The sequence below is a fragment of the Ovis canadensis genome, chromosome 6 (assembly GCF_042477335.2).
Source record: "Ovis canadensis isolate MfBH-ARS-UI-01 breed Bighorn chromosome 6, ARS-UI_OviCan_v2, whole genome shotgun sequence".
NCBI classification, from domain to species: domain Eukaryota; kingdom Metazoa; phylum Chordata; class Mammalia; order Artiodactyla; family Bovidae; genus Ovis; species Ovis canadensis.
In genome coordinates this window covers 114,486,041-114,512,328 of record NC_091250.1, presented here as the reverse complement: position 1 = coordinate 114,512,328, position 26,288 = coordinate 114,486,041, and the positions used below count along the sequence as shown (strand labels likewise).

At 43.6% G+C, this 26,288-nt stretch overlaps 1 protein-coding gene across 1 annotated transcript in view; it reads left to right on the top strand.

Moving 5' to 3' along the window:
- PLAC8 (placenta associated 8) overlaps positions 1 to 26,288 on the top strand; it is a 34,365-nt gene that overhangs the window by 5,221 nt on the left and 2,856 nt on the right. Inside the window, exons 2-4 of the mRNA XM_069594558.1 lie at positions 15,996 to 16,146; positions 18,043 to 18,167; positions 24,712 to 24,830. Coding sequence (XP_069450659.1) covers positions 16,026 to 16,146; positions 18,043 to 18,167; positions 24,712 to 24,816 — 351 coding nt within the window. The 5' untranslated portion in view covers positions 15,996 to 16,025 and the 3' untranslated portion in view covers positions 24,817 to 24,830. The remainder of the gene's footprint in view (positions 1 to 15,995; positions 16,147 to 18,042; positions 18,168 to 24,711; positions 24,831 to 26,288) is intronic.

The window sequence follows — 26,288 nt, the reverse complement described above, 5'->3', positions numbered from 1 at the left end:
TTCAGCCGTGTGTGACTCTTTGCCACCCCATGGGCCGTAGCCTGCCTGGCTCCTCTGTCCATGGGATTCTCCAGGCAAGAATACTGCAGTGGGTTGCCATGCCCTCCTCCAGGGGATCTTCCTTACCTAGGGATCAAATCTGGGTCTCCTATATTGGCAGGCAGGTTCTTTACCAAAGTCATGCCGTCTGGGAAGCCCGCTAAAGGGGTGCTAAAGTCAGCAGGGCCAGGAGTAGGGTGCTGGTGATGATATTTCTGTCTGTCTTACTTCCTGATCAGAAGTGAGCTGATCAGTCTACTCATCTGATGAAAACTTTAAAAAATGTATTATAAATGCCTGGTGAGGCTGGGTGACTCCTGCAGACAGAGCGACACGGGGCCAGGAAGGAGTGGGGCCCCAACCTCTGTCTCTGAGACAGGGACCAGCCCGAGTCCTGGCCTCGATACCCTCCCCGCGGCCTTGAAGGTGCAACCGCCTGGAGCCAGCCTGGCCCTGATGGCCTCTGACCCTGCCCTCTGGCTCCCCGTTGGCTGCCCCCGGCGGAAAAAGGTCAAAGTCTGGCCCCAGCAGAGAAGAAAGCCGGGTGCACAACCCACATCCTGGAAGGCCGAGTGTGGGTGCCTTGTGAACACCGCACGCCGCGGGCACTCTCCATCCTGAGAGGCGAGCAGTCACCCAGGGGAGAACCCCACCCCGCCCTCCGCCCCGCCTTGCCTCCCCGCGGAGACCACACCTCCCGCGGGCACTGGAAAGGCAGGCGAGCGAGTTCTCAGCCCTAAAGGGCAAGGCCGAGACTCTTGCTGGGCAGAGATGGTTTGATAACTTGGTTCTGCCTAACGAGGACCTACCCGTCGGAACACACTCTGTCCTGCCCTTGTTACGGCCCCCCCTTGACCCTCCTCCCTGCAAGGGAGCCAGAGCCCAGGCAGAGAGGTAAGTTCACTTCGTTCTCTCGCCTGATGAACCTGCCCTTGAAGACAGACACCTCCTCCCTACACAAAGAGACCCACAAATAACACACGCCCACCACCACCAACACCAACACCATCCCTTCCTGCTTTTTGTTCACTTGCTAGAACCTTCTTTCGAATTGTTTCCTGAGAGATCCACAGTGGTTAGCATCTCTCTTTCATTGTAAAAAAGCAGTAAAAAGTCATTATGGCACACTGAAAAAAATAAAAAAACAAAATAAAAAGCCACCTTAATGTATATAAAAAATACAAACCTAGTAAATTTTAAATAAGCTTCACCTATTCTGAATGCATTTGACAGTGCTTTATACAAAAAAAAAAAAAAAGAAAGAAAGAAATTCTTTAGGATGGTTCCTAAGAATTATAAGGGGGAAAAGCAACCAGAGTTCAGAAATATTACAGCTATATTTACACCATATACTACTAGGATTTAGAAATATATATTTTTTACAGCTTTTGTGATAGATTGCTTTTGTATTTTTCGCTCTAAGTCCTATGGGGGCTTTTCCTTTTCCCATATTCTCTTTCATATTCTGTTTTTTATTTTTTGGAAATAATTTTAGCCTTATGAAAAGTATTGCAAAGTAACACATAGAAAGACAAGCAATAACAAATGTTGGCCACGACAGAAACTGCAAACAAAACCCAACCTTTTTGGAAAATAGTTTGAAGTAGTTGGAAACACTAAACATGGCTTTGATGGTATAGTGGTGAGCATAGCTACTTTCCAAAATGCTAAACATAAGTTAGCATTTTGACCCAGCAATTCTACTTTGAGATATGCCCAAGAGAAATGAAAATACATGTCCTCACAAAAACCTGTGTGGTAGGCAGATAGTAACAGGAGCATTATTCATAGTAACAAAAAAGTAGAAACAACCTCAATATCCATTCACTGATGAATGGATAAACACAAAATGGTCTATCCACGTAATGGAATATTATTCAGCAGTTTAAAAAAAGTACTAATACATGTTGTGACAAGACTGAGCCTTGAAAACATTGTGCTAACTAAAGGACATCAGTCACAAAAGATCATATATTCTCTGATTCCATTTATATGAAATGACTAGAATAAGCAAAGCAATAGAGACAAAAAGCACATTAGATGTTGTTTGGAGGTGGAGGAGGCAAGAGGAAAGAGGAGTAACTGATAATGGATGTGGGTTTTCTTTAGAGGGTGTGCGTGAACATATTTCACAATTAGATTATGGTGGTGGTTGGGCAACTATAAATAGGCTAAAACCACTGAACTGTATCCATTTGGAATGAGTGAATTCTATAGTATGTAAAATGATCAGTCCAGTGGTTAAGAAGACTCTGCATTTCCACTGTGGTGGGGCTGGGGGGGACAGGGTGTGCAAGTTCAATCCCTGGTGGGGGAACTAGGATACGGCATGCTCCACAGGGCAGCCAAAAAAAAAAAAAAATACTGCTGGCTACTATATTGTATGTAAAATGAGTGTAAAATATATCTCAATAAAATATTTTTAAAATAACACACAGAGTCCCCATACAGCCCTCACCTGGCTTTCCCAGTTAATATTTTACAAACCATAGTATAAATATCGAAACCAGGAAATTGATGTTGGCAAACTACTATCAACTAATTAACCTATGGATCTATCTTATCCAAGTGTTACCAGTTGTCCCACTCACATCCTGAGAAAGAGAAAGCAGCGCCTGCCACCTTGGAACTTGAGCGCGTGAGCTAGACTTTGGTCAGCTGTGAGCTGGCCTGGCACGCACACCAGGATGTTGGGTTTCTGGAGGGGTGGTTTGGAGATATAATTGACAGATAACATTATATTAGTTTCACTTGTACAACATAATGATTTGACATGTGTATATGTTGTGAAATGATTATCACAGTAAATCATTAACATCCATCACCACACAGTTACAAGTTTTTTCCTTGAGATGAGAACTTTTAAGACTTATTCTCTTAGAAACTTTGAAATATGCAATACATGTTAGTAATGATAGTCACCATGCTGTATATCACTTCCCAAGACTTATTTATTTTAAAACTGCAATTTTATACTGGTAGATAGAATAGCTTGTTGTTACTTCACCCATTTCACCCACACCCCACCCCTTACCTCTGACAACCCCCAACCTGCTCTTCATATACATAGTTTGGTTTGCTTATTTTAGATTCCAGGTATAAGCGAGATCATACTGTGTGTGTCTTGCTCTGTCTGACTTATTTCACTTAGTGTAATGATAGCTCAGTTGGTAAAAAATCCGCCTGCAATGCGGGAGACCTGGGTTTGATCCCTGGGTTGGGAAGATCCCCTGGAGAAGTGAAAGGCTGCCCATTCCAGTATTCTGGCCTGGAGAATTCCATGGATTGTATACCATAGGGTCGCGAAGAGTCAGACACGATCTTTCACTTAATGCCTTAAAGAATCAGACACGATCTTTCACTTAATGCCTTTAAGGTCCATTCATATTGTCCTTCACGCTGAGTCCTGATGCTCTCCTCTAGCACATGAACAATTTCACAGAGCATCAACATCAGCTAAGACCATGAGGGATCAAATAAAAATACTAGCACTCCATAATCAAATTTGAACACAGATGAACTTTAAACATTATCCAAGCCATAAAATATCAAACACTTCCCTTTCTTGAATAATATGAGCGATTGCTGTTTCTTTGCCTACTGCATAGTTAGACATGCTCTAGTCACCCCTACTCCATAGATGAGATTTCTTAATCTATCCAGTCATAGCATTGTCTCCACTTTTTGGAACACATCAGTATGTCCCACTACTGACAACTACTAACTTTGGTCACTTGACTGAGATAGTGTCTGCCAGCTTATCCATTGGAGAGTTGCAATTTTTCCCTTTGTAATTAGTCAGCAGCCTGTGGGGTAATACTTTGAGATCATGCAAATGTGTTGTTTCTCATCATACTTTCGAAGTCTAGAACTAGCGTCTACCCATGGGCCTCGCCTATAACAATTATCACTGTTGCTGTGCTTAGTTGCTCAGTCGTGTCTGACTCTTTGTGACCCCATGGACTGTAGCCTGCCAGGCTCCTCCATCCATGGGAATTCTCCAGGCCAGAACGCTGGAGTGGGTTGTCAGGCCCTCCACCAGGGGATTTTCCCAAACCAGGGATCGAACCCAGGTCTCCCACATTGCAGGTGGATCTGAGCCATCAGGGAAGCCCAAGAATACTCGAGTGGGTATCCTATCCCTTCTCCAGGGGAACTTCCTGGCCCAGGAATCGAATGGGGTTCTCCTGCCTTGCAGGCAGATTCTTTACCAGCTGAGCTTCCAGGGAAGCCCCAATTATTACTGTAGCATTTGCCAAATGATAATTTTATATGTCCATCACTCCTTCTTTATTAATTAATGGGAAATCTACCAAAAGAAAGCACTATCCCTTCTCCCTCATTTTAAAATTTATTCTTTTATTTTTATCAGTACTTGCATGTGTCCTAAGTCGCTTCAGTCGTGTCCAACTCTTTGCAACCCCGTGGACTGTAGCCCTCCAGGCTTCTCTGTTCATGGGATTTTCCAGGCAAGAATACTGGAGTGATTTGCCATTTCCTCCTTCAGGGAATCTTCCTAACCCAGGAATCGAACCAGCCATCTCTTATTGGCAGGCATGTTGTTATTTATTTATTTATTTTATAATTTATTTATTTTAATTGGAGGCTAATTACTTTACAATATTGTATTGGTTTTGCCATACATCAAAGGTTTTTATTTTTACCACTAGCGCCACCTCAGTGTAGAATTATGGATAGTTACTTTGCCTATAAGTTATAACCCAATATTGACATTGTTTGGTTACTCATACTGTCCCAGATTTAGCTATTGGAAGAGCTCTGAGGCCCTGTCTCTAGTCCAATTTTGAAGTTTTTCACCTTGTGATTCCACAGGATGTTCCAGGCTTATCTTGTACTTTACCTGCCCCAGTCCTGGAATCAGCCATTTCTCCAATAAACTCAGGCTCTTTTTTTTAAATTGGAAAATGGCATCTAGAAACCAAGATTTGGGCACAAGATATGTTCATTGACAGTGGGCTGTTTTTGCTTCTAGGTCCTCTCAACAGAGAGGGCTAGGAAATATTCATGTATTCATACATATGCACAAACTTCCCTGGTGGCTCAGCGGTAAAGAATTCACCCGCCAATGCAGGAGATGTGGGGGTTTTGATCCCTGGGTAGAAAAGATCCCCTGGAGGAGGAAATGATAACCCACTCCAGTACGCTTGCCTGGAGAATCCCATGGACAGAGGAACCTGGTGGACTATAATCCATGGGGTCGTGAAAAGCTGAACACGACTTAGCAACAAAACAACGAATAACAACATACACACACATTTCTGTGTGTGTGTGTGTGTGTGTGTGTGTGTGTGTGTAAAGCTGTTATTTGTTGCCTCGGTGGCTTCCTAAGTGCTTGTCTTGAACTTTGACAGGGTTACTGCCCATTTCTAAGTTCTAAGCGACTGTACTAAGTCGCTTCATTTGTGTCTGACTCTGTGTGACCCATGGACTGTAGCCCACCAGGCTCTTCCGTCCTTGGGATTCTCCAGGCAAGAATACTGGAGTGGGTTTCCATGCCCTCCTCCAGGGGCTCTTCCCGACCCAGGGATTGAACCCATGTCTCTTATGTCTTCTGCGTTGGCAGGCATGTTCTTTATCACTGAGTCACCTGGGAAGCCCTCTTATTGTATAACTATAATCCTTTAATTGAAGTTTAGAAAAATATATGTTTGTATACTGCACTCACCAATGGAAAGGGAAATACCTAGAGCTATTTCTGGTGGTAGAAATGTCTAACAGGTATGAACATTTAGAAGAACATTTTACAGCTTCTTCTGTCTAAAAAATAAAATAAAAATAAACTCGTTTTATTCTCATCCAAAAACACTGAGTATTCTTCACATGAGGCTGTTGCTAGGACTCAGGGGACAATTTATAATGATAGATCTGGCTAATTTACAATTAGCTCCACTGGATCATAGAAAAAGTAAGAAAGTTCCAGAAAAACATCTACTTCTGCTTTATTGATTATGCCAAAGCCTTTGTGTGGATTACAACAATCTTAAAGAGATGGGAATAACAGACCACCATACCTGCCTCCTGAAAAATCTGTATACAGGTCAAGAAGCAAGAGTTAGAACCGGACATGAAACAATAGACTGGTTCCAAACTGGGAAAGGAATATGTCAGGGCTGTATACTGTCACTCTGCTTATTTAAAGTATATGCAGAGTATGTCATGTGAAATGCCAGGCTGGATAAAGCATAAGCTAGAATCAAGATTGCTGGGAGAAAGATCAATAACCTCAGATATGCAGATGACACCACCTTTATGGCAGAAAGCGAAGAAGAAATAAAGAGCCTCTTGATGAAAGTGAAAGAGGAGAGTGAAAAACCTGGCTTAAAACTCAACATTCAGAAAACTAAGATCATGGCATCTGGTCCCATCACCTCATGGCAAATAGATGGGGAAACAAGAAAAACAGAGACAGACTTTCTCTTCTTGGGCTTCAAAATCACTGCAAATGGTGACTGCAGCCATGAAATTAAAAGATGCTTGCTCCTTGAAAGAAAAGCTATGACCAACATAGACAGCATATTAAAAAGCAGAGATATTACTTTGCAGACAAAGGTCCATCTAGTCAAAGCTGTGGCTTTTCCAGTAGTAATGTATGGATGTGAGAGTTGGACCATAAGGAAAGCTGAGCACCGAAGAACTGATGCTTCTGAACTGTATTGGAGAAAACTCTTGAGAGTCCCTTGGACTGCAATGAGATCAAGCCAGTCAATCCTAAAGGAAATCAATCCTGAATATTCATTGGAAAGACTGATGCTGAAGCTGAAACTCCAATACTTTGGCCACCTGATGTGAAGAGGGGACTCACTGGAAAAGACCCTGATGCTGCGAAGGATTGTAGGCAAGAGGAGAAGGGGACGACAGAGGATGAGATGGTTGGACAGCATCACCAACTTGATGGGCATGAGTTTGAGCAAGCTCCGGGAGTTGGTGATGGACAGGGAAGCTTGGCATGCTGCAGTCCATGGAGTCACAAAGTGTCGGACACAACTGAACAACTGAGCTGACGATGAAGCCTGGGCAGATTTAGGCATGTTTGGATCATTGCTGATACACTGTCCCTGTGTGGATAAATATCCAGGGTGTTGCCCTGTGTTATGTACTGCTCTCCTTTTTTTGTTATGGGCACTACCCAACTATCCAGCTTATCTCAGACATGACTGAGTAGTGAAATCTAGAAAAGAAACCAGTGAACTCAAGAAATAGAAAAAGTAATATAGAACAACTGAGGTAATTTGCTTGTTTTTGAAACTGCCCTATGAGGAAAACAATACAAGAAAGCAAAGAGTATAATCATATTTCCTGAGTATCCAGAAGCACTGTATTTTCAATTTTAGTGTTTTTCTTTTGTCCTGATTCTGAAGTGGAAATGTATTACATCTCACTGTCTAACACACTGTGAGTGAATTAAGCATATAACAAGTGCTTAGTTCAAGAAGACAATGAAAAGTACCTCCTATGAGCCTAATGCTTAATGTGATGATAACAGAATAAATGGGAAGAGAGGGTTCCAGTTTCCAGTTCTCAAGGAGATCACGACAAACCAATGGCAATGCTACAATGCAGTCAGTGCTCTGAAGGAGCAGGCTCTTTAGCTGAGAGCAAAGGAAGGAACAGGGCCTGTAGAGTGAGCCAGAGAAGGGTTTGAATTTCACAATTTACTTAAAGTCTCAGAGCCTCCATTTCCTCATCAACTCAGTACTTAGCAGGGGCTATTGTAACATGAGGTGGACAGTGTGAGTCTAGTACAGTGCCTGATATAGGGTGACATCTCAGTAAATATTAACTGATACTTTTGCCAAGAATTATTTGTGGAAATGATCAAAAGAAATTTCCTTGCTGCATTTTTGTACATTTTAGCCACTCCCCTTTATACGAGTCTGATTTTTTTAATTGTTCATTAAATTCATCCTTGGACTTTATCTTACTTAATGCTCTCAATGAGTATATAAGGTGGATAGGTCAGACACCACTTCCATTTCACAGTTGAGTAGGAGGAAATTTAAATGGCTAGTTAAATGACTAGGCTGATCAAAGACTAGTCCAAGATCACATAGTTTAGAAAAAGAGAATTTGAGCAAAGATATTCTCACTTCCTGGTATTCCCTGGTAGCTCAGCTGGTAAAGAATCTTCCTGCATTGCAGGAGACCCCGGTTCAATTCCTGGGTTGAGAAGATCTCCTGGAGAAGGGAAAGGCTACCCACTCCAGTATTCTGGCCTGGGGAATTCCATGGACAGAAGAGCCTAGCGGGCTACAGTCCATGGGGTCACAAAGAGCCGGACATGACTGAGTAACTAAGCGCAGCACAGCACATTCTCACTCCAAATCAAATCAGGGACTTTCCTGGCAGTCCAATGGTTAGGACTTTGCCTTCCAATGCAGGGGATGCAAGAGAGATCACTGGTTGGGGAGGGAGCTAAGATCCCATATGCCTGGTGACCAAAACATAAAACAGAAACAATACAATTCAATAAAGACTTTTAAAAATGGTTCACATCAAAAAAAATTTTTTTTAATCAAATCAATATTTAATTACCCCACACTGCCTCTCAGGATGGAGAGAAATTAGGACAAACCTAACAAAATGTACTTCATAATAAGCTTTGCTTGGGCACGCTGTCTTTGCTTGCCCCCTAACAAGGCTTCAGGTAAATTTCAGGTGAAAGATCAACTTGGATGCAGGAAGATTGGAGAGGATTACTGTCATCATATCCCTGGAGAAAGGATAGGCTACCCACTCCAGCATTCTTGGATTTCCTTGGTGGCTTGGATCGTAAAGAACCTGCCTGCAATGTGGGAGACCTGGGTTTGAGCCCTGGGTTGGGAATACCCCCTGGAGAAGGGATAGGGAACCCACTCCAGTGTTCTTGCCTAGAGAACCCATGGACAGAGGAGCCTGGTGTGCTACTGTCCACGGGGTCACAAAAAGTCAGACACAACTGAGTGACTAACACTTTGCCTTTTGACTGTGCTATTGTGGTTTATACATATTTGACTTTCATTCCTGTTCAGGGTACAGAGCTCCTAAAACCTTTGGAATTTATTAAGTGATAAAAGTGATAAAGGTGTCTTGTTATTCATAACAAGCTCCTCTCAACTACAGAGTTTATGCTAATGAAGGAACTTTTGGAAAACCCTTGAGGATGGGGGCTGGTTGCCAGGGGAACCAACCTGTGATTGTTGTTGTTGTTGTTCAGTCATGTCCGACTCTTTGCAGCTCCGTGGACTGCAGCACACCAGGCTTCCCTGTCATTTACAGTCTCCTGGAGTTTGCTCAAACTCATGTCCATTGAGTTGGCGATGCCATCCAACCATATCATCCTGTGCCACCCCCTTCTCCTCTTGCCTTCAATCTTACCCAGCATCAAGGTCTTTTCCAATGAGTCGGCTCCTCACATCAGGTGGTCAAAGTTTGGAGTTTCAGCTTCAGCATCAGTTCTTCTAATGAATATTCAGGATTGATTTCCTTTAGGATTTACTAGGGGTGGAACGTTCAGCCCCACCTCCCAGACTTCGAGGCAGGGAGGGGAGAAGAGTTTGGAGACTGAATTCAATCACCAATGGCCAATTATTTCATCAATTACGCCTATGCAATGAAGCCTCCATAAAACCCCAAAAGGACAGAGTTCAGAGAGTTTGGGGGTTTGTGTGCTGGGAGAGTGACGCACCCCAAACTCCACAGGCTCTGAAGCTCCCCTTAGATATCTTTTCATCTGAGTGTCCATCTGTATCCTTTAATACCCTTTGTAGTATATCAATAATATAATAGTACACTGTTTTCCTGAGTTCTGTGAACCACTTCAGCAAATTAATGGAAATGAAGAGGGGATCATGGGAACCTTTGATCTACCTGGTCAGAAGCACAGGTGAGGACTTTCCTGGTGGCTCACTGGATTGGAAGTTTGCCTGCCAATGCAGCGGCACATGTGTTTGATCCCTGGTCTTGGAAGGTTCCACATGCTGTGGGATGTGCGCTACAACGACTGAGCCCAGGCACTATAGCCCTTGAGCAGCAACCGCTGAGCTCAGGTGCTGCAAAACTACTGAAGCCCGTGTGCCTAGAGCCTGCGCTCCTCAGCAAGGGAAGCCGTCGAAATGAGAAGCCGGTGCACCCCAGTGAAGAGCGGCCTCTGCTTGTTGCAACCTGAGAAAGCCCGCGTGCAGTGAAGAAGACCCTGTACAGCCAAAACATTTAAAAATGAATAAATGAAAGAAATGCTTTAAAAAGAGGCACAGGTAACAACGTGGATGTACAGTGGATATCTGAAGTAGGAGAGGGAGGGCAGTCCTATGGGACTGAGCCTTTAATACGTGGAATCTGACACTGTTTGCAGGTGGCAGTGTCAGAATTGAGCTGAATTGCCCTGTACGGGCAGGCTCCCCAAGGTGACCGTACTCTTGCTTTCTCTGTTCATCCTCTGCTTGACCTGTCCCGTGTCACCTACATTCTACTCAGATGACTGACCTTCCCCAATCAGTAGATGCCTGCGTCCTTGCCAGCGACCCCAGCTATTAATTGTTCTAGGTTTTAGATCAGAACATCTCCACCCTGAGAGCTTATCAAAAGTGAAAGTGAAGTCGCTCAGTCGAGTCTGACTCTTTTCAACCCTGTGGACTGTAGCCCGCCAGGCTCCTCTGTCCATGGGATTCTCCAGGCTAGAGTACTGGAGTGGGCTGCCATTTCCTTCTCCAGGGCATCTTCCTGACCCAGGGATCAAACCCGGGTCTCCTGCACTGCAGGCAGATGCTTTATCCTCTGAGCCAGTGAATAGCTGTGCTCTTCTGCTGCTTTCCCTGACAACCAGTGAGCCACCCTGATCTCAATCCCACCTACAACTGGTAACCTCTCCCTCCCCCCAGGAGTGAAGACTGGTGGGCTGTCACTCCAGGGCCTTGCTTCAGATGGTCTTCCCTGGTGACATATTAGAGAAGAATTCTCCTGCCAATGTAGGGAACATGGGTTTGATCCCTGGTCCAGGAAGATTCCACACGTGGTGGAGCAACTGGGACCATGCCCCACAACTTCCAAGCCTGTGCTCCGGAGCCCTCTAGAACCCATGAGCCACAATTACTGAAGCCCATGCACTCTGGAACCTGTTGCTGAGTTGCTAAGTCGTGTCCAACTCAGTGACCCCATGGGCTGCAGCACCCCAGGCTCCTCTGTCCATGGAACTTTTTCAAGCAAGAATACTGGAGTGGGTTGCCATTTCCTTCTCCAGCGGATCTTCCCAACCCAGGGATCAAGCCCAGGTCTCTGGCATCTGCTGCATTGGCAGACAGATTCTTTACCGCTAGCGCCACTTGGGAAGCTATCTGTCTCCCAGAGTTTGCTCAAATTCGTGTCCACTGAGTCGGTGATGCTATCTCACCATCTCATCCTCTGCTGCCTCTCCTAGAACCTGTACAAGAGAAAGCTCATGCAGCAAAGAAGATCCAGTGCAACTGAGAGTAATAAATAAAATTTTTTAAATGTGAGATCCCTCTATCCATGAAGTTGAGGCAGGATGTAGATAGAACCCTCCCCCGCACCCCACCCCGACCCCCTCCTCCGGCCCACAGGGTAAATCTCAGGGTAAAATTCACTCTCTGTGGACAGAAACCCCATGACAAGAGTTAAGGGAGGAGGCCAGGCCCTGCCCAGACCACATATTTCTCATTCTTGAAGTCAGAAGACCTCCTGTAGACTGAAACTCCAAGATAACAATAGCAGGACAATTAAGGGAGGACTCTGGGCCCTGCCCAGACCACATATTTCTTGTTATCAAAATCAGATCCCCAACCACACATGCACAGAAAGGTCCCCTGGTGGTCAAAGGCTAATGATGCCAAGGGATGCTCTACCCTTTTGCCTTTTTGGTAGAATCCATTTTGGCTAAGAGATAAGAGATACATGCACACACGGGAGGATCCTGTGATATACCAAATATAGACTGTGAACCAGGCAAACCAAAATGATTGGCCAAGGAAACCCAGAAGAAATGCCACATGAAACTGTTCAGACTGCCACAAGAGCAAAACTCAGTGACTCTCTCTCTCTGAGTCCCCCGCCTTGAGTCTATCCACACGTACTGTGCTCTCTTCCTCCTAATAATCACTTCATTTGTTTCACCACTTTCTGTCTTTGTGGGAATTCTTTTTTGCAAAGCCAGGAAGCCAGGGTCTTGTCACTGACCATAGGTCTAGTGGTTAGGATCTGGTGCTCTCGTCACTGTGACCCAGACTCAATCTCTGGCCGGTGAGCCCAAACCCCACTTCAAGCTGCTGCAGACTGAGGCCCCCCGAGATCAGATCTGGTATGGCAACTCAGGAATTTGGAAAGTCAAGATAAACCACGGGCTTCGCCCAGCTGTCACTTACAGCCCCTGACTTTTACTCCTGCCTTCTTTCTCTCATCTCCTCTTCACTTTCTTTTCAAGATTCAAATAATGCTTGGGTGACAGTTGATGCTGTCCTCTGGGACAAGGTGGACACGCAATTTCCAACCATGCAGGAGCCTGAAAGGCCTCTGTCTCTCCCTTGTTCTCACCATCTCTCTCTCACTGTCCTGTGTGAAACCCTCCACTACAGTTTTCTTTTCCACTTTACTCCCACAACTAGTTCTCTTTCTCACTCCTTATCTCCTTCTTATATATCCTTCTTCTAGGGAAGGATTTCTTGGATATCATTCCTAAGCTGCATCCCAGCCACTCTCACACTCTGTGCTGTCTGTGTCGGACAAAATCATCAGATGATTCTTAATTCTATCTCAGCTGCCAGGAAGACAGAGAAAAGGATTTGGGGGTTCTTCTGTTGTCTAGTTTCTCACCTCACTCAACGCCCAGAAATCTACTCTGAGAATTTTTTTGCCTGCTGGGCCTCAAAGCTTGAGCCCCATGCCGTCTTCCATAGTGCTCAACTCTAATCTCTCCAAGTTTCTTCTTTGCATCTATTGGACCCCTTCATTCCAGGCCTTGGTAGCCTACACATTCTTCTAGGGACAGCCTATTGGACTGGCTACTACCCAGAAGCCCAAATCATAATCTTTGCAGATGCTCAGTAATGAGGAATACACCCCCGCATGGGAAGACTTATCATAGGACATAAGCTCTACAGACAAGGGATCCCTCCTAAGGAAAGTCCTGGCAACCAGTTTATACTTAGCTTGAAAGCACTTCTCTAATTGCTGTGTGGGGTGTTCTGCATGTGGTATTACAGAGGCCAGAGATATCTGGTCAGAAATCAGTGGGAGAGAAGAGGATGCTTGAAATACCATTAGGTCCAAAGAGAAACCCCTTCAGGTTAAAACCTGGTAAAAGTTTCCGGGATGATGGATTCCATCCTAGGAGCACTGTCTTGTTCTCAGTTGCAGGTTACTCAACATGGGAGGATCCCCCTCCAAGTCAGAAAAAAACGTCTCTGGAGTGTATCCTTAAGAACTGGAAATTCTTTAAAACTGAAGGGTTAAAGAAGGAGAAACTTAAATTCTACTGTAGCAGTGCCCAGACTTTGTTTAAGTTGGGAAATGGAGAAAAATGGCCTGAAAATGGGTCTCTAAATTATAATAACCTTCTGCAATTGCATCTTTATTGCCACCAGATGAGAAAGTAGAGTGACATTTCCTATATTCAGGCTTTCACAGTCCTTTACCAAAATCCTACCCTATGTGGCTCCTGTAATTTAAAACCTGGAGAACCAGAAGACTCTCCCAACACTTTAGACGATCCCCTTCTAAGCTCTCTGATCTCTCAAGGTGGAAAAACCTAGCATATCCTCCTCCTGACAGTATTCCCACTTAGCCAGTCCACCCCTCATATCAGGCAGAAACTCCCAAAATTACAACTGGGCACACGAACGCCCATGCCCCAGCTCACAGATGTGGCCTTTGGGGTATTTAATAAGACCAAGCTCAGGAGGAAGAGAGAACCCAACATGGGAAAAGACAGGCCAGGGCTCGTGCAAAACTGATAGCTGTTGCTCTCAGTCATGCTTTGTGGCCTCAGGGGGGCCAAGAAAGCTCAACTATTCATCTAGAAATAAGACCAACAAGAGAAAATGCTACAAATGCAAGTCAACTGGCCACTGTGCCCAAGACTGCCAGAAAGAACCTCTCCACCCGGGCTATGCCCAGAGAGCAGACAAACAGGTCATCGGAAGCGGGACTGCCCCCAGTCCTGAAGGGGAAGGGGGACTTTGGCTCCTGAGATGGCCATGCTGGACAACTGTTGTGGCCCTGGGGATTCTGGCAGCTCCCCCCAGTGAGATGCTAATCTCCATCAAGGATCCCTGGGTAGTCCTTGACTCCCATAGCAAAAAAGAAAATTGATTACTTAATTGATACAGGAGCCACTTGACTTTATCTTAATTTTTCACACTGGACCTCTCTCCTCCAAAAGCTGTACTGTGACTGGTGTCGATGGAAATCCTTGCACTCATTATTTTACTGGGCATTTCACTTGCCAATTTAAACCGGTGGATTTTGCATGCCTTTCTAGTTGTGCTTCAGTGTCCTACCCCATCCTTAGGAGAGATCTTCTGAGCTCCCCTGGGTCCATACTCACGTCAGGAGGCCCTGAGCAGGCTTTTATCTTGACTCTGACTAAGATAGACCAGCTGCAAGGGCCTATTCCCAGCCATATCCTACGGGCAGTAGACCCTTATCGAGATAAAGGAACCGTTGCAAGAGCAGTAAAGGCCCAACCTGTAAGAATGAGCCTTAGGCCAGAACCTGGCTATACGATAAAGCTGGAAGGGAAGAAGAGTTTACAACCCCTCATGGATAAATTCCTAAAAGCTGACTCCATAAGTCAGGTTATTTGCCTTTTTACTTTAGTTCTGCAAATCCTCCCCTTCTGTTCTATAAAAGAAACTGGCATCCAGACCCTGCCAAGATGGTTATTTTGAGACATTAGTCAACTATCCTCTCGGTCAGTCGGCTTTCCAAATAAAGTCGCATTCCTTGCCTCAACATCTCATCTCCTGGATTTATTGGCCTGTTGTGCTGCAAGCAAAGTGAGCTTGGACTCATTAACAGGCAGGTGTGAGTTAAGTTTTATTTGGGGCAAATGAGGTCTATAGCCTGAGAGACAGCTTCTCAGATAGCTCTGAGGAACTGCTCTGAGGTCAGAGGGGAGGTCGGTATGTATATGATTTTAGTGAAGAGGACACGTGCCACCAAGCATGCATTTGGGCAGAAGGTTGCTGCAGGTCACATGGAGCAGTTGTCTCCGTTAATGATTTTTGTTCTTTTCTAGATATGAGACGATGTGAGAGACTGGGCTCATAAAATCTTGTCTCAAAAATATCTAACTCTCTGAAGGCCTGTTCCCTAGAGCACAGAGTGCTTCATTCCTAATTTCCTTTCAGGAACTCCTTTCGGGGCGTGTTGAAAGTCAGCAACTGGAGTGGTTAATGACTTAGTTCTTGTGGCACCAGATAATGAGTGACACTTTTTAGTTGGCATGGCTTTGCAGGTGGCACAGTGGTAAAGAATCTACCTGCCAATGCAGGAGACGCAGGAAACAAGGGTTTGATCCCTGCGTCAGGACAATCCCCTGGAGGAGGAAATGGCAAACCACTCCAGTGTTCTTGCCTGGGGAATCCCACGGCCAGAGGAGCCTGGTGGGCTATAGTCTATGCGGTCACAAAGTCAGACACGACTGTGCACACACAAGTGCCATTTACACAGGTTTCCTCATCTGTTTCCCTGTCTTGTGTGGAGACCAGATAGCTGTTTAAAACAGTACTTACAAGCCTGTCTCATTCCCTAACTCCAAGAGAAGCATCTGTTCCTTTAACCGATTCAGTGAATCCCTTCCTCCAGGAGCCTCTGTAGAAACAGGTTCTTCCAAGATCAGCCAGCAACTTGATCTAAACTGCCTCACTTGCCTGTGAAGCACAGTCCCTGAAAACAGGCTTCCAAGAGCAACCTCCGGACTACTGACACCGAGTTTTTCCTTTCAGATCACACCTGCCTAAGGCCCTGCATCGAAAATGCAAGCTGCACCTTCTCCAGTGGTCATTGTAACTCAGCCCGGAGTTGCAAGCGGTCCAGTACCTCAAAACTCCAACTGGCAGACGGGCATGTGTGACTGTTTCAGCGACTGTGGTGTCTGTAAGTGCTGGGATAACCTGTAACTGACTCAGAAGTGAATTTTAACCTTGTTGTTGTCCAGTCACTAAGTTGTATATAACTCTTGGTGACCCCATGGACTGTAGCATGCCAGGGTCCTCTGTCCTCCACAATTTCCCAGAGTTCACTCATATCTTTCCTTCATTTCTCCCTTATGGTGTAATAAAAGTTCCCCTCTCATTCCTGCCTGTCAGGCAGTGCTTTGCTAACAGAAAAATCCTGTACCAGTTGTAGGTTCGTTCTTCTTCACCCTTCAAAGGATAGTCTTACTAAAAAGTAAGTAAAAGTAAAAAGTAAAAAAAAGTTCTGGAGTTAAGATAACTGTTTAAAAAAAAAGCCAATGATTTGAACAATGAACAGGCTTGGCCTAATTATTATAAATAGACCATACATTATATTAGAAGAGACATTTAAAGTTTAACTTGTTTAAAAAGAAAAAAGACTGCTTTTGTTACACATCAATTAAACTCATTACAGTTACACTGTGGCCCGTACACAAGGGTTCATTTTCATCCATGGTTTCAGCATGAGCTCACATAAGCATTCTTTTTATTTATACATTTAGAATTGTTATACAGACAAGAATAAAGAACTCTGAAGGCAATTAACTGCTCAGCGGGTAAAATATCTCTAACTCTGCTTCATCTTCTGTTTTGTTTCATTTTATGAGATCTAAGTAAACCTGAGAGAAGAAAAGTTTGGGCTAAGATGTGCATGTCAGAGAGAACAAATGCTTAGTTCTCAACACCAAGCAAGAAACAAACCTGCCTACAAAATTAAAAAATGAAACAAATTTTACTCTGAGGTTTTTTTGTTCATTTGTTTCTTATTTTCACCTGTTTCAAATCTACGCAGTGTTCTGAGACAGGGAAGGAAAACCTTTTAACCTTTAACTTGGCAGAAGAATTAAAATTTGGAATGGGGTTGATAATTACATTGAAAAGCGTAGAGGGAAAGAATCACCTGGGACATGGAACCACTGAGCCTGTTGCTTTGCTCTCCTTGTCCTGCTGTATGACCCGGGCTGATGACTTGTACTTCTCAGGAGGTTAGTTCAGCATCTGCAAATCATAGTGATCATGAAACCACAGTAATAAAACCTTCTAAAGAGGAATATTCTAATCCTCCAAACCCTAGGACTATTACTTGAATAAGTGAATTACAAGTTCTAATATGAGCTTAAAACCTTCACATAGAATATCTTAAATCACAGATTTGACCAAATCATTCTCCCTTCTTAAAATATTTCAGAGGTTCCTCATGACTTCCATGACCCCCTCTGAACACTCATACTTCCAAATCATCCAGTCCCCACCCTGCCTTGGATCCAGCTTCATCCCCATTCTTCCCCATCCCTGGTTCCAGCCACGTTATGTGTAACCAGCCATTTGCTAAGACAAACCAAGTTATCTAAAGAGGCTCTTTCCCCTTTCCTCAATCTATAAAATTCCTAATCATCATTACATATTCAGATCAAGCAATAGCATCTTCCCAGAGCACTGAAGGCCCCATTTCTGTGAGTGACACCTTGGCATCTTGAGTAGGTTCCTGTTGGAGAACTTTTCACATTATTTGACCTCACTCCTGGACTTCAGACAGAGGCATTGTGGGTAGTGAGGATAACCTCTGGAACAGGGCCGGGTTTCAGTGAGTCATTCAATACATGGAAGAAGGCAGTACCGGGGGAGGTGGGGGGAAGCTGATGTGATGCTGAACAGAAGCAGTGAGGATGGCCTTGGCAGCAGACTAAGGCCCCAGGGTTTGGAACCCTGACAAAGGCCCCAGGGTTTGGAACTCCCATCCATGAGCACACCCTAACTCTCAACCATGGTGGAGGGCAGAATGGAGTAATTTGTACCTCTGATGTCACGCATCCAGGTCTCTGCGGCACATTTTGCTTCACGTGCCTTGCGTGTCAAGTTGCATCTGATATGAATGAATGCTGTCTGTGCGGAACAAGTGTTGCAATGAGGACCCTCTACAGGACTCGATATGGCATTCCGGTGAATCTTTTACAATATTGTATCATTCGAATATGCACCCACATTCAAAATAATTGTGATAAACATGGAGGCCATTTGATGGTATCTGTCAACTGAATGGGGGCTTCCCAGGTGGCGCTAGTAGTAAAGAAAGAGGCAGATGAAGGAGACGTAAGAGACGTGGGTTTGATCCCTGGGTGGGAAAGATCCCCTGGAGGAGAACACAGCCACCCACTCCAGTACTCTTGCCTGGAGAATCCCATGGACATAGGAGCCTGGCAGGCTACAGCCCACAGGGTCACAAAGCGTAGGACACAGCTGAAGCAACTTAGCAGGCCCACAGGCATCAACTAAATTTGGTTGGTAGGAGTCTCCTGGCATTTCATTCTATTTTTGTAGCAATAGATCCTCTGGTTATGTGACCTCCGTCTACATTTCTGTGAAAACCGTAGAAAACAAACGACTCTCATATTTGCAATGTATGTCATACAGTGGAAGAGGATTGTTCAGGGCCATGCATGTATTATGCCTCAAGTATATTACATGTTACATCACAAAACCTTGCACCATCTCTGTAAAGTAAGTAGGTCTATCACACTTCACAGGTGAGAAACGTTCTAAAAGGTAGAATAACTCAGGCAAAGATATGCACATAAAGGAGTCATTACTCAACTTTTCATCCCTGCACATTCCATTACACCATGCTAAGTCACGTCACTGGCGTAGGACTCTCTGTGGCCCTGTGCACTGTAGCCCACAAGGGCTCTGTCCATGGGACCCTGTCCATGGGATTCTCCAGGCAAGAATACTGGAGTGGGTTGCCATGCCCTCCTCCAGGGGATCTTCCTGACCCAAGGATCGAACCAGCGTCTTATGTTTCCTGCATTGGCGGGCAGGTTCTTTAGCACTAACGCCACCTGGGATGACCCCTTCATTACACCATAAGCTTCACTTACGTAACAGAAGATTTTAGTGCTCTCCAGAAACAGAAGCAAAAGGAGATGGAGATGATGTGAATACAGATATATAAAGAGAGCAAGAAATTTTAAGGAATTGCCTCATCACATTGTGGGGACTGGTAAGTCCAAAAAGCAAGATAAGCTGACAGGCTGGGAAGAGTTGCGGAGTCCAAAGGCAGGCTGCCGGCAGCATTCCTTCTTGCTCAGGGGAGATCGCTCTTTCTCTATTAAGGCCTTCAACAATTAGGTGAGGCCCACCCACATTCTGGATGGTTACTCTAAGTTTACTGATATAAGCCTTAAATTCATCTGAAATATTACCCTCACAGAAACATCCAGAATAACATTTGACTGAATATGTGGGTACTATGGCCTAGCCACATTGACACATAAAATTAACCATCACAGAAGAAATAAATAGAATATTTAAGGAACTAATTTTACTCCGTTGAAACTATTTTATTTTTTTTGCTTAAAATGTTTGTTAGATTTTTAATCATAAAAATACTACATGTATAGGTAATGTTATGACAAATTCAAACACAGAGATATGAAAAATGAAAATTTAATTGCTTTATGCCCAATTCCACTACTCAGTGATAAATTTTATTAATACCGATGATTTGCTGTGCATCCTCCCATAAGGCTTTACCTCTTAGTGGTAAAGAATCTGCCTGCCAGTGCAGGAGACACAAGAGACACCAGTTTGATCCCTGGATTGGGAATATTCCCTGGAGTACGAAATGGAAACCCACTCTAGTAACCTTGCCTGGGAAATTCCATGAGCAGGGGAGCCTGATGGGCTATAGTCCATGGGGTCACAAAGAGTAAGACACAACAGAGCACTCAGTCTTTGGGCTTTTGGTTTCCTCTAAGGCATATAACGGGGAGCAGGCAATGGCACCCCACTCCAGTACTCTTGCCTGGAAAATCCCATGGGCGGAGGAGCCTGGTGGGCTGCAGTCCATGGGGTTGCTAAGAGTCGGACACGACTGAGCGACTTCACTTTCCCTTTTCACTTTCATGCATTGGAGAAGGAAATGGCAACCCACTCCAGTGTTCTTGCCTGGAGAATCCCAGGGACGGGGGAGCCTGGGGGCTACCATCTATGGGGTCGCACAGAGTCAGACATAAGCGACTTAGCAGCAGCAGCAAGGCATATAAACAGATAGATAGATAGACAGACTAGATGAAGCTACAGCTATAGCTGTAGAGCTAGACGTATGTGATTTGGGATTTACAGGGCTCTTTTATTCTGTTTCTATGTTTTAATGAGTTCATACTATACTGTAACCTGTTTTTTTTTCCACTTAATATAGAGTAGACCCCCTTTATGTCCGTAATATAGATTCTTCTTCATGTCTGCATAGTATTCCATCATATAGATTATTTACTTAATCACTTTCTTATTGATGAAAGCTTAAACAACGTTGCAGTTGTACATATATGATTTTGTACACACGCTGGTATTTTTGTAGAATCAGTTCAGTCCCTCAGTTGTGTCCGACTCTTTGCAACCCCATGAATTGCAGCACGCCAGGCCTCCCTGTCCATCACCAACTCCCAGAGTTCACTCAGACACTGATCTCCAGTAGCGTGTTGGGCACCTACTGACCTGGGGAGTTCCTCTTTCAGTGTCCTATCATTTTGCCTTTTCATACTGTTCATGGGGTTCTCAAGGCAAGAATACTGAAGTGGTTTGCCATTCCCTTCTCCAGTGGACCATATTCTGTCAGCCCTCTCCATCATGACCTGTCTGTCTTGGGTGGCCCCATGGGCATGGCTTAGTTTCATTGTTTTTGTAGGGTAGTGTACTGTTAATAGATTTGATTGATAGATCACAGGATATGCACATTCAAAATCTGAAAGGTACTATCTACTCACATAACTTTTGTAATCTTTCCTTCTTTTCCCCTTCTTCCCAAAGTAACCACAAATACGCTTTCTGTCACGGTAGATTAGTTTTCATTTTCTGCCATTTTATATAACAGAACTACATAGTGTGTGGGCTTCCCTGGTAGCTCAGCTGATAAAGAATCCGCCTACAGTGCAGGAGATCCCAGTTCAATTCCTGGGTCAGGAAGATCAGCTGAAGAAGGCATAAGCTACCCACTCCAGTATTTTTGGGCTTTTCTGGTGGCTCAGCTGGTAAAGAATCTGCCTGCAATGCAGAAGACTTGGATTCAATCCCTGGGTTGGGAAGGTCCCTTGGAGAAGGAAACAGCTACCCACTCCAGTATACAGTCCATGGGGTTGTAAAGAGTTGGACAGGACTGAACGACTTTCACTTTTCACCACACACTGTGTGCTATTTTATGCAGCTTCTTTCACTCAGTATGATTTTTTGAGGATTCATCAAGTTGTTGTGTACACCTAAAATGTGTTAAGAAGGCAGATCTCATGTTAAGTATTTTTAACCCCCCAAAAAGTTAGAAAAAAAAGAGAAAATATTTGAATGGCAAATAAGTACAAAAAAGATGTTCAACATCATCAGTCACTAGAGAAATGCAAATGAAAACCATAGCGAGGTACTGCCAGACACCTATTGGGACAGCTAAAATAAACAGATGAACTCACACCAAGTGTTAGCTTATATGGAGGAACTGAAACCCTCGTGCACTGATGGTTGGAGTGTAAAATATAGTTTCTTAAAAAGTTAAACATAGACCTGCTTTTTGGCCCAGCCATTCTGCTCCTAGATATCTACCCTGCAAAAATATATATCTGTATCAAGACTTGTACACAAATGTTTAGCGTAGTTTTGCTTGCAATAGCCAAAAACTAAAAAAAACAACCCAAATGCCCCCCAGCAGGTGAATGAATAAACAAATTGTGGTCTATCCATGTAATAGGATACTACTCAACAAAAAAAAGGAATGAACTATTGATACAATTTGGATGAATCTCAAGATAAATATAATATTAAGTTGCGGGTAAAAATTTCAGGATCATCACTAAAAGGATAAAAATTAGTTGTGGAACATCTGAAAGTACTAGACGAGGACTTCGCTGATGGTCCAGTGGTTAAGACTTCACTTTCCAACGTAGGGTGGGGCATTCAATCTCTGCTCAAGGAGCCAAGATCCCACCTGTCTCAAGGCCAAAGAAACAAACATGAAACGGAAGCAATAACGTAACAAATTCAATAAAGGCTTTAAAAACAGTCCCCATCAAAAAAAAAAAAAAAAACTACTAAAGGGAACAAAGGGCTTCCCTAGTGGCTCAGAAGGTAAAGAAACTGCCTGCAATGGGGGAGACCTGGGTTCAATCCCTGGGCTGGGAAGATCCCCTGGAGGAGGGCATGGCAACCCACTCCAGTATTCTTGCCTCCACGGGGTCGCAAAGAGTCCAACACGACTGAGTGACTAAGCATAGCACAGCAAAGGGAACAAAAGGAACCAGGAAAGGTCTATTCAGCCAAAAAAAAAAAAAAAAAAGGAAAATTAACATTTGATGAATAGGAAACATAAAACAATTTGCCTATCTCATCGGTGGGAATGATTTAGATGTCTCTGCTGTGCTAAAATGTCTTTACCTCTTATTATTTCTCTTAGCGCTTTTGTGGTGAGTCCTTGGGAGCCTGCCCTGTTATGCAGTGGGTAAATAGCTCCCCACTTATCTCACCCCTCTTCTTCCCTGGGGCCCCGAAACCCGCATGAGGCTGTCTGTTAAACAGCTCTGCACTGTGTCCCAGGCAAGGCCACAGCTGGCCAGCCACTGAAGCTGGCTTCGGTTAACCTCCCATCTTTCATTCCCCAGCCTGTTCCTTCCTCCTATCTGATCGCACAGGTTTTGGTTTGGGGTTTATCTAATGCAGTGCCCCTGACTAAGTTTCATGCTTCTGAGTTCTGTTTTACTTTCTCCATCAACATAATCCCATCTGCTTCATTTTTTTTTTTTAATTTCTGAAGATCTCTGGCTTACTAAGTTCCCCTAGCCCTATTTTCTAGTGCAGCTTGAATGTTATTTAACAAAGCTCTGCAAGCACATAATTGTTAAAATTATCTAATTTACAAGGTTTGTTGAGAAAAATAATAGTCCCCAAACTTCTATTCCCTATTTCCTCTTTCCCAGAGCTGTTTACCTCCATCTCTAAATTGTAGACTGATATTGCTACCTTTTGACTGTTCAGTTGGGGGCGTTGTCTATGGGCCTCCCATTGTGGAAGATGAGAATTTAGTTCTGTTTTCTCCCCCTTCTGCACCACGGACATGCACCCTACCCCCATCCCACTGCCTCCAATATGTGAAGTGAAAGCTGCTCAGTCTTGTCCAACTCTTTGCAACCCCATGGACTATACAGCCTACAGAATTCTCCAGGCCAGAATATTGGAGTGGGTAGCATTTCCTTTCTCCAAGGGATCTTCCCAATCCAGGGATCAAACCCAGGTCTCCCACATTGTAGGTGGATTCTTTACCAGCTGAGCCACAAGGGAAGCCCCCTTCCAATATGATTATATATAATTTTGGCTAAGTCCATATTTAGCATTTACATTATGACACCTATATTTGCTCTTCAGAGCTGAGTTGAATTGTGTAATGAACAATGATTGTCTTTTCTGCTAAACTTAGTTTTTCCTACTATTAATAACTTTTGACTTTTTCATTAGGAGTTTCCCATTTACTTAGAAGTAATCCAATCCCAAACTCTTTCCAGTTTTCTAAATCTCTTCCCTAAACATCAGACAGACATTATATCATCTTCATCTTCTTGATGAAATCACTCCAAGACCCTGCCATCTCCATCGTCATGACCCGGGGATTCCTTTAACCAATCCTGCATGTTAGGCTCTGGTTTCTTATACCCCACATCCTCTTCTTTCTTAGTTTGCTTCTTCATTCTGGTGGGGGCACCCTCTAGGAGCTTCCTGATACAAGGAAGGGTATAGAAGAAAAGAATTTTGAGATTTTACTTCCTGAAACCGTTTATCTTACCTTCCTTTGATAGTTTGTTGGATATTTTCTTTTTTTTTTTCAATCTTTTACCTCTCTTTAATCTTTTACCTCTTTTGCCTCATGGACTCTTTTTCCTTTTTAAATTTTATGCATTTAATTTCGGGGGCGCTGTGTTGGGTCTCTGTTCCTGCGAAGGCTTTTCTCCGGTTGCAGTACATGGGGGCTCTGCAGGGTGCGGGCTTCTCATTGCAGTAGCTTCTCTTGCTGCAGGGAACGGGCTCTAGGGACAATGGACTTCAGCAGCTGTGGCACGTGGACTCAGTAATTGTGGCTCCTGGGGTCTGGAGTGTGGGCTCAATAGTTGTACGGGGCTTAGTTGCTCCATAGCATGTGGGATCTTCCCAGACCAGGGATCCAACCTGGGTCTTCTGCACTGGCAGGCAGGTTCTTTACCACTGAGCCACAGGGAAGCCCCTGGTTGGATATCTTCTATTTTATATATTATAAAGTACAGGAAAACATTTGATGTGATAAAAAGAGACAGGAGTTATATGGAGACATCAACTAACATTTCCTGAATGTATCCATCCAAACTTCAAATTCAAAGGCTCAGCGCCTTCTGCTTCTCTTCAAAATGTCTTGAAAACCCACAAGTCTTTATTTCCACATAGGTGGGTTTTTACATTCTGTTTCTTTTCTATTTTCCAACAGGGATCCATTTGTGACGACTACATGGTGACCCTTTTCTGTCCTCTGTGCTCTCTTTGCCAAATCAAGAGAGACATCAACAGAAGGAGAGCCAATCGCACTTTCTAAAAAAAGAATCAATGGTAAGTCCCAGAATCTGTGAATGTTTAGGAATGTAATAAAGGGCTTTGTAAATGAAGCATTATTTTGAACAATAATTCAATAATAGCAATTCTTTAAGTCTTTCAAATGTTATCTTAATATAAAGATAGATTTTGATTTCTTCTTATGAAGAAGATAGCCGTACTGGCTTGTTAAAGCTACTATGACAAAATCTCCTGAACAGGTTAAACATCAGGAACTTATGTCTCACAGTTCTAGAGAGAGAATATGTTTTGGTCTTTCTTCTTATTAGGACAGTAATCCCATCAAAGGGACCTCATCTAAACCTTGGGGACTTCATGATCTCATCTAAACCTTATTACCTCCCAAAGGCTGCATATCCTAATACCATCCCAGTTTGGGAAGTGAGACACAAACATTCAGCTCATAACTCTGTATTTTGAAACTGTATTTTTATAAATAAAGGGATGACTTTTCTAGACTTCTCAGAATTCTGGTGGTCTAATGAAAACATCACTTGCAAAAGCATATATATATATAATTATATATATATATAATACAAGAGTGTGGTGAGATACGAAAGTAGTGGAAAACACGCTCCCTCCTAATACAAACCAGCTGACAAAAGAAAATGGTAAATAATTATAAACTAGTACAGCAAATGAAAATTATGTTCTGTAATATTTGGATTGATTGTGGCATAAAGCATATCAATACTTGAGGTGAGGTTAAACAGAAAAGTCCTATTGGAGATGGTGGAATTTGAAAGAGGTGAAATACTATATAGAATATTTGGAAATGTTATGTAGAATGTCATCATCTCAAATTCAATCAAGTCATTTTTCAACTCACTCTTTCAAGATTCTCAGAATTAGCTATTGAGGATGTAGTAAAGTAGAAATCAACCTGATTTGGACAATCTTCTATAGAACATATCTTGAGTATGGGAAGAAAACATTAATTTTCCCATTCTTTGCAAAAATTCCACTTCTTTTCTCAAGTGAATGAGAATTCTGCATAGGTTAACAAACATAACTCTTGGAAGGTACTTTTTTAAATAGTCACGCATTTAGCAAATAATGTCTCAAGTACCTAGTACCGTGCAGGACACTGTTAGGGGATTTGCGGGAACAAAAGGATATAAGTTGTCCTCTTGTCCTTTGAGGCTTTATACTCCAAAGAACGGCATTGATAAAATGCAAACTTTGACCAGTGCCTTTAGTCAAAGTGCTATTTTATGCTCAGAGGAAGAAAAGGTGGTATTCTGTGAGATGTACCAGTGAAAGTTTCTTGAAAGAAGTGGTTTTTGATTCTGAAGAGGAAGTGAGCATCAGGGTCTCAAGAGGAAATAGGTGGCACTCAAGCTGTGGGAATAGAAGGATTTAACGAAACCACCTGCAGGGTGGGCGGGAGGCACAGGGACAAGCGGGGTGGGTGGGAGGAGACAGAAGATGGGAACCACAACCACCCCTGGGCCT